General features: G+C 36.4%; 1 protein-coding gene across 1 annotated transcript in view; it reads left to right on the top strand.

The window, feature by feature from the left end:
• The first annotated feature begins 11318 nt into the window (after positions 1–11318).
• Positions 11319–21597, top strand: part of LOC121322418 (polypeptide N-acetylgalactosaminyltransferase-like 6) — a 50648-nt gene continuing 40369 nt past the window's right edge. The window contains exons 1-2 of the mRNA XM_041262395.1: positions 11319–11497; positions 12948–13131. Coding sequence (XP_041118329.1) covers positions 11341–11497; positions 12948–13131 — 341 coding nt within the window. The 5' untranslated portion in view covers positions 11319–11340. The remainder of the gene's footprint in view (positions 11498–12947; positions 13132–21597) is intronic.

The following is a 21597-nucleotide window of genomic DNA, read 5'->3' as shown; positions in this document are numbered from 1 at the left end:
TTTCACTTCTAACAGAGGGAAAATAACACTAATTTACCTGTTAAACTAATCTGATGTGAAATGTTATTCAATAGCTACGCTGTTTCTCACATATTTTACCATTAACAGGTGGAATTTTAAAGACATATCGTGTATAAAGATATTGATCCCATCAAAAGCTATGCACATTTATTACATATAAGCTCAAACATTGGTGGTTCTGGATCCATAGTCCAGCATATTGGTGGAGCATTGGCACCATGGGCCATATAACCCGGCACTTATTGATGTAACCTTTAGTTTGAGCTATTCTGCAAGTGTTTCAAGGATAGACTGTACATTTTTTAGGTATGATGTGACACACCAATTAGATGTTTGAAAATTAAGTTTGACTTCAGTGTGGTTCTGCATTTTCCAGGTCAAATTAGTCAGTTTGAATAGATCATAGTATATTAAAAGAACTGTTCTATCTTAAGATTTTGTGAAAACAAGCCAGACACATGTCACCTGGTTTGTTATGTTAAGAAAAAAAACAGATGTGTAAAATATTGTAAGTATTAATTTATTCCAGAAAATGTATTGTATTATCTGTCAGCATTTGCTGGTTTTTATATGATAAAGTACTTTTTTTCAGTGACAAATACTGTATTTATGTTTCTGTTGAATCATAATCATGTCTGTTGACTATAATAAGTAGGTTTATCTGAGGATATAAAACTGTTACGAAGAACTGAAAGAGTTTCCTTTCATTGATTATTGCATTACTGCTCTTGGATGTTACTGTTGAAAAACTTAGAAAATCTTGTTAAGGTCATATGTATAAAAGGAAGTCTTGCAGCATGTTTTAAATTAATTTGACCTTTTTATGCACTTTCCTTTAAAAGGACATGGTCCTTTTAAAAAAATCAAGTTTGTTCTTCCTTTGAGAGTTTAATTTTAATGAAATTTCAAATTCCTTCAGTCTCAGGTCTCAGGTGAATACAAAAAAGACATATTTGCCCAAAGAATACTATCCATCATAAGAAAGACAACCCAAACGAAATGTCAAAGAAATATAAAGCACCATAAAACATAAGGCTTCCAAAATATCAGCTGACTCAGGGTATTTATCATGTTTTTTTTTGTTTTTTTTTTTATATTCTGACATCCCAGACTACAGCAGCTCCAGTTGCATTTCCTCATAACTATGATATGATGTCTCCAAAGGGGACAATGTGCTTTCTGTAGCATGTTACAGTTCTATCCTTGTTTATAATATAATGAAAAAGGTCGCACAGATCACCAACCAAAAAAATAAAAGAAGAAAATGTTGCAGACAATGGACATTTCCCATTCTATTGTTAAAATAACATACTGTCCATACTTTCAGGACAGTTAAAGTTCAAACAAGTTTGTTGAAAAAATGCAGCCCCTTTACTGTATTAAGGGAACAATGTTTAATTTAATCAATATTTTTGTAATAATGTTTTTTATTAGGTAGATAGAAAATCTTGAAGCAGGTATCTGCACTAAAAGAAAAAAATGGATATCAAGGTAAACTTTTGTAATATTTTCAAGCGCAAATCTGCTGTTGCAAAGATTTTGTAGCCTACTCTGCTGTGGAAACTACTGAATAAAAAGATTATTGTTAACAAAAACAGTAGCAGAAATTTAAACGCTAAAATAGGGCAATTACAGCAAACTTTTTATTATTTTTCTTTTTTTAATAGATCCGGGGACAGGTTTTTGCCTAACTATATGTGCAGTAGGAAAACCTAGTGGTTCTCAAAGTGTCAGTTCGTTAATTCGCACATTCTGTTACGTGACATGACAGGAGAGGCAAAGAGGCAAGGCAAAGCAGAGACAAACCTAACAAAAAAAGAAGGAGTATACAATGGTCATGTTGGTACCACTGACATGTTGGAAGGCAAACATTTATTGTTTACAGAGGGATGTCTTGAATACTGTTTCTGTTATTGTTCTTGTAAGATTCATGGTGTGTGTTGGATACTGCTGGCTGTCATTTACATAATCAAGGTGTGGAAGTCTCTGCTGAAACTTTAGAGATAGGTAATGTAAAACAATAGAAACAGTAAACCCTAAAAACCTCTCATATGAGCCTGAAAATGTTAGAACTTTTCCTATGTATCAGCCACTACTGATACTTCATAACTGACAACATCTGGCTTCAATGCATATTTGTACATATTATTGTAAATGTTATTTTTAAAGCGATTGCTCAGCTTAAGGTAAAGAATGATTTAAAGAAAAAAAAAATTCATTTGTTTGCATTTACAAAAGCAAATAACATCATAAAATGTATATAAAACAGTTGTAATTTACCCGGTCAGTTAATCAATGAATGGCAGTCGTGTAGGAATCTTTGGTGCAGCTGGTGCAACTGCACAGAACCCTATGCACTCAGAGAGTCCTGGAGCGATCCCATTTTGAAAAAAAAAAAATGAACAATGAAAATATGTTTTGTTACTGTTTGTATCATCACAACTTCTGGTGCCAGTAGTAAAGTTTTATACTCCTTTGTTTCAAACGTTCTTGTAACATGTTGTCTTATACTTACATACATACTAACATTCAATGGTATGTTGTCAATGGTAATTGCAATCCTCCTAAATTACATTCCAACATTTTTGTATCAATACATTTCATTTTATGGTTTAGTCTTAATGATTTGACAAGTGCCAAATAAAATGAATCCCAAACAGCTACATATGTAAAAGTAGCTTGCTTTACTCAGCTCCTCTGTAATGCTTATATTGTGCTCCCTCTATTTCATGATGTTCATAGTTACGCCATGCTGACGGTACATTTGACATGTTCTGTACTTACCTGTATAAAGAACCTGATTGCTGTATATAGAGCCTTGCCGTAGTTCTAGGGGTGAGGCCGAGGCTCGCTACGCTAATCCTATTGGTTCCTCAAACTATATAGTTAAGGCTCACCTTCCAGTACTTGTTCTGCAAGTTTTTCTTCTGAGTAGGTCGAAAGTAGCTCCTGAACCGTAAACATGGATAATGTACACGATTATTCTTATGTCTACAACCAACCTCGATCTCCGAATCATGTCCAGATCACTCCTACATCTCCCTTTGATCCTGCTTCTCAGCTTGAGCAGTCTGTTTCGATCGACCCTTTTTCTGATTTTTAAGCCAGTTGATTTACATCTCCTCCTGGAACCAGACTCCTGCCAACTGGATCTCATCACTCTGCTTCCCTTTCCATGTCTGTTCGATGCAGCGAAGGAGCTCGCTTATCGGTGGTAGGTTTTGGCCAGGGGTGGGGAACCCATGTTCCTGGCGGGCCAGTGTCCCTCCTGGTTTTTGTTCCAACTATGCCCTAAATTACTTAATTACACCAATAATTGGTAATAATTTCTCCAATTTAATCATTTAGGGCACAGTTGGAACAAAAGCCAGGGGTGGAACCAGCCCTCCAGGACCAGGATTCCCCACCCCTGGTTTAGGCTCTCACATCACCCCTTTAGCTCTCAAACCAGAACAAAGAATATTCCAAATTAAATGCATTTCAAAGATTTCACGATCTTAAACTTTTAAATCGTCTACATCATCTTAAAGTATCAATCCCGGACAATCTGGAAAAATTTGCAAATCTACTGAAACAATTAATGCATTCCCAAGCCACCATCTTGGATCTAGGTCAAAGGTCAAAACACAGTCTCTTCACTCAGGATAATACCCAGGCTCAAGCAGCAACTTCTGCACTGCTATGGCTCACCCTGGTGGATCCTGCTCACACTGCATTGAAACATTTCAGATCGGTAAGAGATGGTAACGGTGTTAATTTAATTTCTCTTAATTAAATTTCTCTCCTATCCAACATTGTTGACCTCCATGTTCGATATGGTGGCACATACTTTTTGAATATCACAGGGCTTTTTCTGCCATAGCAGCAGCTATTCCATTTCAAGACAACATTGTTGTTAACTGGGCTCAAATCGACCATGACCTGTTTAATCAAGTCTTTTCAGGTCTTTGGGCCAACTCTTGTGCTGTGTGCTATTCAGTTAACCATTCCGATACCTTATGCCCATTACCAGCCTCATCCTGTATACAACAAACGGCAAGTATATTCAGACATATAGACCCTCCGTCCCAGAAAACAGAGCATGCTTCATCTCCTTCTGTATTCTTCTCTCCAACCACCTGGCATTATGCCAAAGGACACAAAGTTACTTTCTCAAACGGGAAGCAATTATGCAGTAATTTCAATTTTGGAGTGTGCTCAAACAGTCGCTGTGGCTTCCTCCACATGTGTAATTTTTGCGAATTCCAGAAGCATCCCTGTCAAGCAAAAATTACTTCCCTCACCAATCAATGACTTCCACTGCCATCAGCCTCCATCAATATCCCCAGCTTGGCCGATGCCCTCCAATTTCACCCCGATCTATTGCTTCTCATCCTTTCTTTTTTTCTGACCTATCAGTTGGTTTCCTAACAGGGGTCCAAAGTATTCCCACTTCCAGTTACACTTGTTCGAATCTGAAGTCTGCTCTCGATGAACCTGAAATTGTAACTGCCCTATGGAAAGAAAAAAAAAATTGGTACAGGTTTTATGATTGGTTCCTTCAAAACTCCTTTTACTGTATATCGCATCAGCTCCAACCAGAAAATATTCAGAACAAAAGGCTTACAATTGATTTATCAGCACCTCATAAAGCAGACTTCCCAAGCATCAAGGATTTAATTGCACCTGAAAATATTTCCCTTGGTGACCTCTGACCGATGTGAGAGGTCACACCTCAAATAAGGGCGGCTCCTATTTGTCCAGAAGACGAGATCCTGGGCCAAACAGTCAATCACCCCACACTACATTTTAAATAATACAATGCTGAGCTTCAATCTCTGAATTAACAAAAGACACATTGAAGCAAGTCTGAAGCAATTCAGGTGATTCTAAGAGTATTTCAGTAAAAGCAATAAGGACTACTCTAAGTAATTGCAATCCTCAAAAGGTAAGGGAACGGCACAAAAAAGAAAAGTGCTTGCTTAGAGAGCAAAAAACAGAAAAAAACCTTAAGAAGAATAAAGAACACAATGGCTTCAGAGCAATTGGTACTTGACAACCATGACTGAAACAAAAGTGGCAAAGTCTCAGAATTCAAGACTCGATCTGTAGGTTATAAGCCTACACTGAAGTTAAGTTTATGAAGCATGCTCCCTAAATGCTCAACAACCATGAGAAGTATATAAATATATTTCATTTGTATGGTTAATTTAATAGGGAATGCTTGCAGAACAAAAGCTAGATGGTGCTCAGAAGAGCAAATACAACTGGTATTACTTTACTGTGTGAAGGGGGATATTTCTTTGGTTAATGAAGCTGGCGATATGCCATTTCATTTAGGTCTAATTTAAAATTCAGCTGAATAATTGCAGAAGAAGTAGGCTTGTAAAAACCGTGTGGAAGAAAAATTGCTTTGTCTAGTAAAAACTGATCAGGAGATACGTGAGGACACAGCAGGGACATTTTTTTTTTTTCTACCGGTACATACGGCTGGATTATCTCCAAAGCAGCATATTTCCACTATATCTCTAGCCATTAATCATTTTTTTAGCAGTTAACATGAAATACTGGGGCATGAAGGCTTAACAGCAATGATGCATCTCATGTGTTTCAGATATAATAAAATAGTTTGCACGGTCACGGTTTTCATTGTTAGATTAACTTCAAAAAAATATAATCTTGTAGCATTAAACATCAGAAAGAGTGATTTTGAGTGAATTTATTAAAGACCTTTTTTTCAGCTGGGGGATATCCAATCAGAGAACAATCTTATTCATGAGATCCAGTCTGTAAATAAGTAATGAATTAGACCACCTTGATCAACTGGACTTATACTATATAATTGGACTGGCATAAAAAAATATATTTTGGGCATGTTACCAGTGTAGTGCTTTTAGCAAACCTATCTTATTCAATTGCACACTCCTAACTTCTCACATTACCAGTCCAATCTGTTTCTGATAGGATTGAGAAACAAATGTATATATTCATTTTCCTTATTAATTTAATTATACTGTATACTAATATCAAACATGGCAGATAATGGCAATGTTTACAACAAAAATAGAAGTAGTATGATTATAGCGGTACTATTCCTGTAAAAAATTCACATGACCCTGTCCTTATATATTATTGCAGGACATATGGAAGTGTATTTCTGTCTCAGTAAGAGGATAATTATTCAGTTTGTCCCTTGAATTTTGATGTATTTTGACCCATGGAACGATGTTAATTGTACCAGACTGGCACTGGCCTACCCACTCCAGACTTTCCATGCTCCATGCTAGTAAATTATAGTAAAATGATGGTATAATTACATCAAACGTCTAGAAAAAGAACGTTCCATTCTGGGTGCCAAAAGTCTTTGTAAACATAGCCCATGATGGCTGCAGTAACAAATACTGAGAGTCGAGACTTACAATATCATGGACAACTAATTGTGTTGTATTGTCCATTCATGTTATTAAACCTTACTGAGGCTCATTAAAACAATGAAACCAGCTAAGAAAAGGAGGGCTGTTTTTATTTTCACTGGGCTGGGTGTAGCAGCAGAGGATAAAATACTATCTTTGGGCACTATCAGCAGTGGCAGTTTTGAAAAGCCATCATTGCATCACAGGTAGGATTCTTAACATTTTTAACTAGAAATGTGCTCCTTTGACAGGCTTAATTGCAGTGCAGTCCTATTGAAATGCAATTAGCTCTCTTTAAAGGCCAAGTCAGGCAAACGAGTACAGCCTTTGTTTCAGGCAATTTACATCATAAAACATTCCTAGGAAAATTTCATCTTTTATTACTGACAGCTTTGGACAGCCACCAAGTAAAAATCACCTACTTAGAGCAGAAATGATGCCTCACCCTTTTCTTTTGAAAGACTACTGTAAGTTTAATCCTCTGATGTCAATGTGATTTCTATAAAATGGGCCAGTCTATTTAAATACGTGATACTGTAACCACAAAAATGGTCAAGGTACAAAAAAAAAATGAAATAATCTTATATTCAGCACTTTCATGGTCATTTCATCTGGGGAGTGAAATTATCCCCCAAATGCTGCTTCCCCTAATGACTGACATGCTTTGAAGCCACTAAAGCCTGTTTCACACTGGCAGTCCTACCCGGGTCCGGACCCAAGTTCTGGCTACCTGGGGCGCAATCCTGCGTAGTGTGAAACCACATACCTGGGTCGTACACAGGTTAACCCAGGTCCCAACGACCTACCTCAGGATGTGGGGCTACCCGCTTTTACCTGGATTGAATGAGACAAAATGCTTGATGACCGTTCATGAGCATGCGCAATAACAATTAAACAAACAAATATTACATGATTAAGAGGTAACAAAATAATAATATCTATAAAGAGATAAATAGTGGCTCCCTTTATTAATTACAACATTGCCCCCCTGAGTAACATTCACTAGCTGTTTAATTTTAAATACTGTTTTTGTTTACAACCACATTAATTTCAATATGTTTTGTTAGATAGGATTTCTGTAATATTGTTGGATACCCCCAACCCCACACCATATTTAATGCAGCTAGTTAGAATTATGTACCAAATCCACTGCAACCTCACTACGACTGAGCTTTGTTACATGGCGACAATAAGGCAGTCTTTATTAAACTGTGGCTCTTCTTTACTATGCATTCATTTTTGGCGGGCTAATGATAAAAAATGTCATGGAATGTTATAATATTTTATTTAAGTAAACTGGTCAGTACAGTCACAAATGTTATTGTCTATACTGTACTATTTTCCTAGACCCCTGGGCCATACTGCTCGTGGCCCCTGATAGATTGGTCATAGCTTTGTTCAAGTCTGATTTATTTATTCATTAGACATACTGACCTTAAAATACCTGTTTTACATTTTCTTTTAGGCTGAATCATTCCAGTCAAAGTTTTATTTTTCACTCTTTTGTTTGTGCTAAATTAGATTTGTGGAAGAATAATGCTTTACAAAAATTTTATATAAGGATCTAATTGATTTGTAATCAGCATCAGACTTTTTTTTTTTTCCCTATTGAGTGCTATACTAAACATCTCTGAAACATCTCTTGGGTTTTGTGGCATGCTTGTTGCCTAGGGAACTCTTTCACTGTGAACAACAGTCACGGTGTGCTGATTTAAAAAGCAAATTCACGTCTATTACAATACTATACAATTCCCAGCACTGGGCTCTAATCACAAAGCTTAGCCTAGGAATAATATTTATATCATATTGATATAACTGTTCTAGGCGATATTCATGGAAAAAATTTATTTTCAGACTTTTGTTTTGCATTACAGACTGCATAACCACTGCCCTCTGTGGGGGTTAAATATAGTGTCAATGGGGAGATTCTTTCTGTAGTATACATGTACATTTCTAAAATGAATCAATGCCCTGTTGCAAACCTATATGTAATTAGACACAAAATGTTACCGTTGGTTTGCTGGGGAAAGCCTTAGATGAATTTATGAATAATGATGGGACCCCATAGTGTGTCCCAGCAAGGGCATTGTGCCTAATTAAATTTAACACAACTTCATTGTCTTCACCATATTCTGCCATTTTAAGCATTTGTTCCTACAGAAATAACCCCCTGGAAAAGCAATTACCTATCGCAGTAATAAACATAAACTGCATTCATAAATTGAATTTGTTTCCACAATGTGACAAAAAGATGGATTTTTGAATCACAATGAACTGTATCAGTAGAATTAGATTGTTTCCCTGTTGTAAATTGAATTTACTGCTTTTGCCTATAATGAATGTTGAACGCTCGTTTGATTTAAAAATTACATTGTTTCCAACCATGGAGGCTAGTGTAGATAGGCTCTCACAAAGGCTGACTTATGTGGGTATTTGTTTCTTCACACCTTACTGCTTATGGCATTTGCAAACCTACAGAGTACAAGTATACATTCATAAGGGAATTTATTTTTAGGCTCCTCAATAAAAAAAAATTGTGGACTGTTATGCATCATGTCTGTCCATCAGTCTGTCTGAAACTCAACATGGTGTACACGATAACTGCCTGATTTTGCCCCAATCTACCAAATATTTCTCATACACTCCTAGACGTTTCAAATTGCATTTGGCTATAGTCTGATAAACAGATATTTTTTTACCTTTGAGGTACTGCGTGATTATTAGACGACCATGAAGACGTCTGTATGTGCATGCACTGGTTTAGAAATGTATGCTTGTATTTCTGTACATACTTGTGCTTACCAGTGATGTACACAGGGTCTCTCCAGAAATGTCTTTACAGCAGCTGTATGGTTCTAATAATTACTATTGAGTATTTTAAATGCTGTAGAAGTACATTGTGAAATACATTATCAAATAAGATATATACTTTTGTAGAATAATAATACTATATAATGAAACAAATGTTAACAATTCAGCTCAAGGTTTAGCTATTTTTTTAAGGGTATTGCTTTGCAGTCAGGCATCAATTTATTTTGGTTTTTAAAATAGTAAAACTATTAAAATTACCCCTAAACAGTGATAAAGGAAAGCTGAAAAATACAGGATTCGTTTATGGGCTATCAATGTTGGAGACATAATGCTGCCCTTTATCATAGGTTGTCTCAGTGGTGACAGGGATATAAAACTCCTGCTTTTCAATTTCAATTTTTATTTGTCACTTTTTACTGTAGATCTGGCAGGTGTCTGGCATATTGTGCATGTATGATTTATTACCTCATGTAATCAACCATATAAAGGTAACAATGCTAGATTTTTTTTTTCTCCTTTAAAAAATTAAAATCAGTCCATTTCCACAAGTTTAAGTGTTAGGGGGTATTTTATTTGGCACACAGGGTGAACATGTTTTCTTTCTTGTTTGAAACTGAAATTCATAAGACAGAAAGCTATTTAATGGTGTCAAATATTAATAAAGCTAGCAATTATTACAGTAATTGATGTTATACATTAAATATATGCTTTAGAAATGTAAATGTACATTTTAATGTAAGCGAGAGTGAGAACTATCATGTAATTGTTTGTGGTTGGATAATTTGTTGTTAACATACATAAACTTTATCTGACCCACCTTGTTAAACATCCTTTATAAAAGTTTACCATAGTAAAATTAGCAAAATGTAATAAACAACTATTGACAAAGCATATGTAAGCATTGTAAAGCCAAAAAGAGGTAATGTAAAATATATCTTAAAACATGGCAAGTTATGGTAAACTGTGGGAAATGCATAGTATAACCATGTAAAAAGGGAAACCACACTTGGAAACCACAAATTTACCATGCAAATTTACTGTGGTAAACTTTTGTAAGAGATATGCATATTCAAAAACATACCTTGTCAGGATAGGCCAGATGTATGTTATGAGGCATGGCCTTAAATGACTAAGTTCCTTGCTTTTTTTGTACTGAACATATTTATAAGTGCCAAGACAGTATGTTTTTGTACAGTACCAACTTGTAAAATCTTTCTAGCAGGCATAATGAAGACTTTTTTAAAGCAATCTTTTCTCTCATGCCAATTCAATTCTGGCCACTTTATCTGGGTGGAATATGACCTTTATCAAGGGGATGAATCCTAATGTGTCCTTACAAGAAATGCAAGATGAAAGAGCATACGTGAAAAAGATGATATGAAATGATTATTTATATTATTTAACTGTTTTCACATTACTGTCACGCAATTTCCAGTGCAGAAGAGCACATTTTGCTTGCATGTCAGGCAATTTGCTGTATCTTTTTTGAATATTGAGTAAATATATGCTCTATACGTAATATTTAACCTTATCACCATTTATTTATAATATATGTTGAAAAAACTAAGTTATGTAAAGCTGCTGTTATCAGTACTCACATCGTCAAATTACATTTACATGTATGTATATGGTTAATAAATATCAATCTGAAATTGTGTCCTTGCTAAGTTTATGTTAGCATGACCTTACGTATTTATCTTTCGATTCTTTTTAGCATATCAAAGTTAAGCTGACCTGGAAAATTGGCGAAAATCTACTATTCAATTTAAGTATTGCTTCAATCCCTGTTCAATCATGACCGTTCTATCCTATACATAGTGGCATCTCCTACTCAAGACAAGCAAATATGTAGAAAAACTACAATAAAACATTAAACGATATATATATATATATATATATATATATATATATATATATATAATATATATATCCAAATATATTATTCATAAATATGTTATTGTAGTTTTTTCTACACAGAACTTGTCCTTGAGTAGAGATGCCACTATGTATAGGATAGAACGGTCATGTGTCTATATATATATATATATATATATATATATATATATGCATGCTCTTTTTATTTTCAGAACATCTCAAAGATAAGTTAGAAGACTATATGGCAAGATTCCCTAAGGTGAAGATTGTACGAACAAAGAAGAGAGAGGGACTGATTCGAACTCGACTGCTGGGCGCTACTGTAGCAAAAGGAGAAGTCTTAACCTTCCTGGATTCCCATTGTGAGGCTAATGTGAACTGGCTTCCACCTCTGCTTGGTAAGTCTGATTGTCAGGTAGGATAAAGGAAAGCTTTTTTGTTGGAGAATATCTTTTCCTGATTGGACATACAAAAAAAAAGAAAATTGTCTTTAGAGTCCACACTTAGTGGGGTCTCTGGGCAGTACATTGAGATATTTGATATTTAGTACTGAATTATGAACTACACTGCAGTTGTATATTTCTGTGAGGTGTGGCAAGGGACTTGGTAAACAGATGAAGAGACCATTAAGTTTCCAGTCCAAAACACTGTTGATAAGGTTTGAGAGTGAATAACTTGCATACATAATTTGACTGACAAAAGGTAGCTGAAATCAATTGTCTTCACCTGAAAATGCAAGTGTTGAGTGAATAAAACAAGCAGGACACAAATATCAATGAGAAAAGACTCCTGCAGGGCTGTTTTTGACTCTTAAGTGCAGGCTGTTTATTATGTCAGTGAGAATGTTTCTCTTTAACAAGTTAAAAAGTCAAAAGAGTAAGATAAATTGCACGAATATTATGTAAACGAGTTGCCGTAGTAAATGCTGATACCGTGAAAAAGATGCTTAGGTGTAAGAAAAGGATTAGAAGAAAAAAGTAATTACTGATCTAATCCCATTCAATCATGTACTGTACTTTTGTCTGCTTGACAAGTATTTCACAGCAGGGCATTATTTTATTGTTTGAGCTGTTGATTATACTACTACTCAGCCAACTCTACTTATGATATAATAGACTTGGGGAAAAAAAAAAGCTATTTAATTACTATTGTTTCCCATGAAATAATGTATTGCAATATTTCAATTGATTAAAGATTTATAATAAGCCCTGACTATTGAAAAGGATAAAATCTGAATCCCTACAAATTGAGTAACATCTCTCCTTGATATTGCTGCAGCCGTAAAACACAGGACAGCAATCTGAGGCTGTATTTCATAGTGTTGTTTCTGTCTTCTGGTGTCCTTATTGTTATAGACTGTTCCCCTGTATGCATGTCAATTAGACCCCCTAGTAGCGAAAAGCATCTCTTTATTTGTTTTATTTTACACTTTTATTTTTTCATTTTTAGATCTAAACAAGGGCTACATCTTTAAATGGTTAATTCTCAACAAGTGCAGTTTTTACACTACTGACTTGCACTGTGGGTGACAGATCTGGGACAGCTTAGCCTGGCTGAGTGACAAAGATGTAGATGGCTGGGGCTTGGTGAGCCTCACTGGTGTAAACCTACTTTGAAAAACTGTAATTGTTTCTAATCACTGCCCAGCTGCATGAAGTCCAATTTCAGATAGGCACACAGTATAGACTGAGAGAGAAATGAGTTGGAAATGGATCCAGTGGGGACCTGCTGTAGACAATCTCTCCTTCCCCCACTGGGAAGCACACAAGTGCTTTGGTTTAATATGATGGACGATCTGATTCAAATCTGCCTTTTTTATTCCCCTCCACCATCCTCATTCTCCAACAGACCAGATTGCTCAAAACCACCGAACAATTGTCTGCCCCATGATTGACGTCATCGACCACAACCACTTTGGGTATGAGGCACAGGCTGGAGATGCCATGCGAGGAGCCTTTGACTGGGAAATGTACTACAAGCGGATTCCCATTCCAGCCGAGCTCCAGAGTACTGACCCCAGTGAGCCATTTGAGTAAGTAACTCAGGCATAAGCACAAAGGATAGATAGGCCAACAAGCAAAAACAATACACACATCCTGTTGAAAAAGTTACTCATGTTATGGTAGGGTACGCTAAGGTATATGGCGGGGGGACAGTCAGTATCATACATATTCATGATGTGAAGCAGCCCTTCCAGTATTTTATGGACCATTACACCATTAGTTTATCAAATGTTAACATTAGAGTTTAACATTTTTGTCTTTAAAAGTGCTTCCTCGGTCTAAAAAATTCCCTATAAAACAGGGATATAATGCAATTCATAATGCTGTATTTTTTGTATTGAAATGCTGAAAATTTACAATTGTTGTTGAAATCATTGGAAGAATGTGTTTTACTTGGAAATTAATACTTTAAAAACAATAAGAAAAAAATGTCTCAGATAGTTACTCATGTTAGCATGGTAGAGTACGCTAAGGTATATGTTGCCTTTACAACACATCACTGTTTTACACCATTGAAAATCTATAACTCATTGAGTACTAAAGCACAGCAGTAGATGTAAAGGCAAAAAGTTAACTAGATGACAATCTTTCTCAGGATAGACTGCCATAACTTAAAAAATTATAATTCACTATAAAAGTGTCATATGCCAGGATTGTCAAGCCCATTCTAAAATGGCCAATACATCTATTAAAATAATATATTAAAATAACTCAAAAGGCTATATTTTTATCAATCTAATACAGTAAAAGCCTCATTGTTATCAGAACAAAAACTAGAAACTATCAATAGAGCTATAAAATTTAAATCGCCACTCTTCTAAAACATAAAAAGTCCAATAGCAATCTTGTCCTGAATGAAGGATTTTATGATGGATTCCAAATTGGTTTGCAGAAACCAATGGCCTGTACAAGTTAACCAAAGGTTTTTTCTCTCCTACGATTCCTCAATTTTCAAACAGTACACTAATGGGAACTTCATACACGTCAAGGACAAAATGGATTCTGTGTTGTCGTGAAGGAAGATTGTGTATAATTATGGATTGCAAACAATTAGTGACAACAATTTAGAACAGGCTTGCAAAAAAAGAATAATACACTTTGGCTATCAGCTTTGAAGCAGTTTCAATCTTTAGTGATCTGGAGTCTCATCCATAACTGTATAAAACACTCAATAGTAGAATATGTATTAAAACTGAATGAATCTTTCACAAATATTTCTCAATATCATTCTCAATGTCTTACGATTTTTCTGCATGTTGCCTGTTACCATGTCCACACTGGAAAATGTATATGATCTTTGCCATATAATTTATTTGTTATCAATCTTAAACTGTTTGAAAATGTATTTTGAGGTTCAGAAATGGCAAATATTTATTAATCAATCAATCAATCTTTATTTTATATAGCGCCTTTCATAGTGGACCGCCATCACAAAGCACTTTACAAGATATAGTAAAAAACCATGCATAATACATTAAATACAGAGAAAGACAATGCATAATACATCAAATACAAGGCTAGGATGTGAAAATTCTAGAACATTGTGGATGCATATGTTGTATCGAATCATGAGTATAAGATACAGTTAAAAAAAAAGAAGTAGCAAAGACACAGCAGCTAATAGCAGATATCAGCCTTAAAGAGCATGGAAAGGAAGAGAGAACAAGTGGTGGAAATGACAAATGACTGCTTCCTAACACAATTTGTCAAGGCACTGACTAGAGGGGAGGCATGCCTTGATTTAGTCTTTTCAAATAACGAAGGTAGAATAACTAAAACAGAGGTCAGAGAACCACTGGCAAACTCAGACCACAACATGGTCTCATTTGAAGTGTTTTGTAAAACCCCAAAAGTAATGACTAAAGCTAAGGTTTGCAATTTTAGAAAAGCAAACTATGAAGGTATGAAACAGAGACTAACAGAAGTAGATTGGAGTAAAATAGAGAAAACACCCACAGAAGAAGGATGGTTGTTCTTCAAAAATGTAGTACTAGAGGCGCAAAACAATTACATCCCTAAAGTAGACAAATCTAATGTAAAACTAAATTGCCAAAATGGTTTAATAGATCAATTAAAAAAAATATTCAGCGAAAAAGGCACTTTACAGAGCATTAAAAAAGGACCAAAAAGAAAGTACGCAGAAAGAGTACACGGAACTGCAAACGCAAGTCAAAAAGGAAGTTAGAAAGGCCAAGAGAGAAATAGAAATGAACATTGCTAAGGGAGCTAAAACCAGTTCCAAAATGTTTTTCCAATATTACAACAGCAAGAGAACATTCAAAGAGGAGATTAAATGTTCAGAGATACAAATGGCAAAATCGTAGATGAAGAAAAAAAATAGCAAATATATTAAATGATTACTTTTCACAAGTTTTTACAAAGGAAGATACTAACAACATGCCCCACATGTCATCCAGTTCCTATCCAGTTTTAAATAACTTTAGCATAACTGAGGCAGAAGTGTTAAAGGGACTAGGAGCTCTTAAAATAAACAAATCCCCTGGGCCGGATGAGATCCTCCCAGTAGTACTCAAAGAAATGAAAGAAGTAATTTACAAACCGCTAACCAAGACCATGCAGCAGTCTCTTGACACAGGGGTGGTACCGACAGACTGGAAAATTGCAAACGTAATACCGATCCACAAAAAGGGAAACAAAACTGAACCAGGTAACTACAGACCAGTAAGCCTGACTTCTATTATATGCAAACTTATGGAAACTATAATAAGATCCAAAATGGAAAATTACCTATATGGTAACAGGGTCCTGGGAGACAGTCAACATGGTTTTAGGAAAGGGAGATCGTGTCTAACTAACTTGCTTGATTTTTTTGAGGATGCAACATCGATAATGGATAATTGCAAAGCATATGACATGGTTTATTTAGATTTCCAGAAAGCTTTTGACAAAGTCCCGCACAAAAGATTAATTCTCAAACTGAACGCAGTTGGGATTCAAGGAAACACATGTACATGGATTAGGGAGTGGTTAACATGTAGAAAACAGAAAGTACTGATTAGAGGAAAAACCTCAGAATGGAGTGTGGTAACCAGTGGTGTACCACAGGGATCAGTATTAGGTCCTCTGCTATTCCTAATCTACATTAATGATTTAGATTCTGGTATAGTAAGCAAACTTGTTAAATTTGCAGATGACACAAAAGTAGGAGGAGTGGCAAACACTGTTGCAGCAGCAAAGGTCATTCAAAATGATCTAGACAAGATTCAGAACTGGGCAGACACATGGCAAATGACATTTAATAGAGAAAAGTGTAAGGTACTGCACGCAGGAAATAAAAATGTACATTATAAATATCATATGGGAGATACTGAAATTGGAGAAGGAATCTATGAAAAAGACCTAGGAGTTTTTGTTGACTCAGAAATGTCTTCATCTAGACAATGTGGGGAAGCTATAAAAAAGGCTAACAAGATGCTCGGATACATTGTGAAAAGTGTTGAATTTAAATCAAGGGAAGTAATGTTAAAACTGTACAATGCACTAGTAAGACCTCATCTTGAATATTGTGTGCAGTTCTGGTCACCTCGCTATAAAAAAGATATTGCTGCACTAGAAAGAGTGCAAAGAAGAGCGACCAGAATTATCCCGGGCTTAAAAGGCATGTCATATGCAGACAGGCTAAAAGAATTGAATCTGTTCAGTCTTGAGCAAAGAGGACTACGTGGCGACCTAATTCAAGCATTCAAAATTCTAAAAGGTATTGACAGTGTGGACCCAAGGGACTTTTTCAGCCTGAAAAAAGAAACAAGGACCAGGGGTCACAAATGGAGATTAGACAAAGGGGCATTCAGAACAGAAAATAGGAGGCACTTTTTTACATAGAGAATTGTGAGGGTCTGGAATCAACTCCCCAGTAATGTTGTTGAAGCTGACACCCTGGGATCCTTCAAGAAGCTACTTGATGAATTTTTGGGATCAATAAGCTACCAACAACCAAACGAGGAAGATGGGCCAAATGGCCTCCTCTCGTTTGTAAACTTTCTTATGTTCTTATGTTCTTAAGTGAGTCTTGAGAGTTGATTTAAAGCGAGCGATGGTGGAAGCATCACACACTAAAGCTGGGAGAGAGTTCCAGAGAGTCGGAGCCATGAAGCTAAGCAAGTGTTCTCCAAGTGTGGTGCACTTTTGCTTAGGGATAACAAGTAGGCCATAGTCGGAGGACCTCAGCTTGTGGGCAGGGAAATAGTGGGTCAGCAGGTTGAAGAGGTACTCAGGACCTGTGTGATGAAGAGCATTGGAGATGAGCAGGAGAATTTTGAAAGCAGTACAGAACTTTACAGGTAACCAGTGCAGCTGGGCAAGACAGGGGGTGATGTATTCAGGTTTTTTATCTTGTAAGGATCCTGGCAGTGGCATTCTGAACTAGCTTCATTCGGTTGATGGCTCATGCCGGAAGACCACCACAGAGAGAGTTGCAGTAATCTGGCACGTTGCTGTCCAGAAGTAGGCCAAGGTTTCGTACAGGGTGGAAAGGCAGCATCAGACAGTTTACGAGGTTCAGGGCAGCTCTATTGAGATTTTTAAACTGGGTTTTAGATCCTACTAGATGGAGTTCAGATTTGCTTGTTTTCAGCTGAAGAAAATTGGCAGACAGCCAGGCCTTGATGCCTTGAACGCAAGCCAAGAGCCGGACCAAAGCAGAGGAACGTCTAGGTTCCAGTTTTAAGTAGAGCTGTGTGTCATCAGCTTTGGGGTGAAACATGAGGCGATGTTGGTGTATGGGGTGACCCAAGGGAAGCATGCAGATATTGAAGAGAAGAGGCCCAAGAACAAACCCTTGAGGGACACCACAAGTGACTGGGTTTGCAACACCACTGCATCCAGCATAGAAAATAGGCGGCATGAGTCCAGATAGGTAAGAGGACAGCCAGGAGAGACAGGTTCCAGAGATCCCAACATACTTCTGAAGGCAGTCAAGAAGAATGCTATGATCTATAGTGTCAAAAGCAGCTGCTAGCGCAAGGAGGACAAGCACAGAGGGAGCAGCAGCATCAGCATTAAGCAGGAGATCATTTACAATCTGGAGCAAAGCAGTTTCAGTACAGTGATGAAGCCGGAAACCAGAGATTCAAGCAGATTGCTATCCGTGAGATGTTTTGTTAGCTGACTGGCTACTGCCCTTTTGAGAGTTTTGGAGAGAAAAGGGAGATTGGAGATGGGATGGAAATTAGATATGATAGCATGGTCGAGGTATGGTTTTCTGAGTACCAGTATAATTTGGGCAAGCTTGAGGGCAGCAGGAACCGAGCCTGAATCCAGGGACAGATTGAGAGTGTGCATAATGGAAGAAGCAAGATCAGAAGCAAAGAGTCGGACAAGATTAGTTGGCCAGGGGTCCAAGGGGCATATGGCAGTAGTTGATTTCAGCAGTAGGCCGGAGACATCAGTAATGGAGAGAGGAGAGTCAAGTTGGTGAAGTAGTAAACTGACCACCTTGACTCAAGGAAAGTGTAGAATAGATGTTGTCAATTTTGTTCCAAAAGAAAGAGGAGAAATCATGACAGGTAAGAGGATGAACGGAAGATGGATCTGTCGGTGGCTGGATGTAGGATTTGATCAATGGTTTTAAAGAGAACATTGGGTTTACCATGTCCCATATTTATGATTTCAGAGAAGTGCTTCACCCTGGCAGCAGCGAGCGCACGCCTGTAGCCACCGAGATGGTCGGTCCAGATCTCTCTGTGAACTGCTGGTTCAGATGACCTCCACTTGCACTTAATAATATTAGCATCATAAGTAGGGCTCTTTGTTTTTAGTTTTTACCAATTTTCACAGTTAAATACTTGCTTTTAAAAATTAATCTTGTTTCCCCAAATTTTGCCTTGCTTAATCTTGGTCCTCCAGATCGCTAGTAGTGCAATTCATTTTAATATGTGTATTATAAACAAGTAGGAGCTGATCTTTTATGCAATATGCTTGAGTCTTGTAAGGTTTGCTCAAGCACTGAAGGCAAAGGTAGTTGATATTACCAGGAAAAACATAACCCATGTTAATGATGACTAGGGATCCTAGGACTCCATTTGCTGCAGAATACCATGGAAAAACACGGATCTTCTATCCTGTCAGATAATTTTTAGTTTTACACTTTGGCTGGGGCAAAAACATGCAAGGCTTTTTTTTGGTTGTTTGATAACCAAATCAATACACTTATCATAATCATCAACACAGAGCATTTAGCTTTAAATTTAGAAAACACACTTGTTCAGTAAAACTGCTTCTGGTGTACAGAGGTCAAGGTTGAACGAGGTTCACTGTCAGTATAACATTCTTGCTGAAACATAGCTGCAGTTTACTTCAGTATCCGTGCGTTTTTACTACTCAACAAGCTGTTTAAAGATGTTAAAAGAGTCTGGTAATAGCCATCCAGGTGACAAAGACTAATAAACTAATATGAATACTGTTTTTTGGTTTTTATTATTACTACACAGACATATTTGAAATGTTTAAAGTAAAATGATACGATTGTTTATATCATTGATTGATGGCACTCTGGTGAGCTTGTAACTTCCTTCGAATTTTTTTTTTTTTTTTAATTGTGAAAAATTACAATCCCTGATAATGACATACTGTAATTGATGTAACTGTAACTTTTCTGAACACAGTATCAGAGATGGTGCATGTGCAGAAAACAAAGAGTGCTTTGCACAGCAGATGCAATTATAAAACGTGGATTTACTGGTAGTTTATACATCAGTTATATATATATATATATTATATATATATATATATATATATATATATATATATATATATATGTGTGTGTGTGTGTGTGTGTGGAACTGGGCTGTAATTTGTGTGGAAAATTGCTCTGCAGTAATTTTAGTCTACAAGAGTGTTTTTCGTAAGTTGTAAGTAGTTCTGAGTGCATCTGTGGAATACTGTATTGTGGTACCTAACAGTCCATTCTGTTTAAATCGAACGTAGAATTCTGGTTGGTTCATTATTACAGAATGTTTGTGGCATGATTCTGTGTTTTGCTTAAATGTACAATTAATTTATGTTTTTATAATGGCTGAAGCTGCATGAATTTCAGTTTATATTTCGGCTACATATGAAAAGTCTTTAGTATTATTAATATTGGCCCAACCACAGTGGTGATTAATGTGAGATAACACTACTTTTAAAGTGCTTTTAAAAGTTGAATTTCATTGAGACTCATCAAATATGAGAGACTGTTGGTCAGTTGTTGAATATACATTACTAGATAATGGTAAACTCATTGAACAAGTACAGTATGTTGAATCTTATTTGCATTTTCACAACATACAGTACCAAAATGATCACATTGTTGAGGAATAGAAATACAGATTTCTTCCCAAACGTCACTGACCTGTTTTTTTCCCCTACTGATTTTCTCCTGGTTTTCAACTGTAAAAATAAACACAGAAAATTTGTAAAAAATAAAACTAAATAAAATAAAAACTGAAAATGAGGAACCCTAATGATAAGGCATCAGATCAATTTTCTAGAGAAACTAGCGACCGTCACCATCCAGAAGTGTGGCGTTAATGTAGTCAGTGCAGGGAGTTTAACATACTGTAGGATAAAAAAAAAATGACAATGCTCTTTTTGGGGAGGGTGCAAACTTAAATTCAATAGAAGACGTTCCAGCACAAAAAAGCTGTGCTGCACCACGGCAGCAGGCCTACCTGTTGCACATCATTGCTGACAGCGAGAAGGCTTAAGTATTTTATGCTGCTGGACTTTGACCTTTCAATAACAGTAGTCTCAGAACTGGAATCATTCTTTGAACAAAATAAAAACAAAACAACACAAGCCAGAGCAAGTCTCACTTGGCCTGAAGTAAGCTGCATTCTACCACTTCAGGGATTTAGGTGATTTCAGCACACTCAGCAGATGTCTGTCTGATGAAAGATTTCTGAAACCAATGCATTTGGCAGCATCTTTATACTAAACCTAAAACAGGGTTAGGAACAAAGACAGGATATACAGATGCTTCCAAATAGGCTTATACAAGTAGAAATGCAGTACCATTTAAATGTATACAACAGCTAGGGTAAAATCTGAGTATTCCTGAGAATATATACACAAAAATGGTCAAAAAGATCCTTCTACTATGTTGTTATTATTGTTATGTCCAGTATATAGAGCAGCAGGCTACTGATATTTTTTATAAGGAATAGAATGCTCATTTTGAATCACAGTTCACTGGGGAAAAAAAGTCCTCAGTTTGACCCACTGTAAAAGGATTGCAAAAAAGCGCCTGAGATGAATGCATAACATATTTTAGGTCATTACTATTTTCAAATGGTTACAGTTCTCCTACAAAATGTAATTTTGGTTTTGTAATTTGTACTAACTGTAAGCGGCCTACTACAGCCTTCAAATTCTTGAGCTCACATCCCCACCTGCTGGTGTGTTTTGGAATGGAAACTTAATATTCCCTTCCTCTGTTTACCAAGTCTCTTAACCACACCCCACAGAAATATACAACTGCAGTGTAGTTCATAATT

This window comes from Polyodon spathula, chromosome 1 (assembly GCF_017654505.1).
Source record: "Polyodon spathula isolate WHYD16114869_AA chromosome 1, ASM1765450v1, whole genome shotgun sequence".
Classification (NCBI taxonomy): Eukaryota; Metazoa; Chordata; class Actinopteri; order Acipenseriformes; family Polyodontidae; genus Polyodon; species Polyodon spathula.
This window is presented reverse-complemented; position numbering and strand designations above follow the sequence as displayed.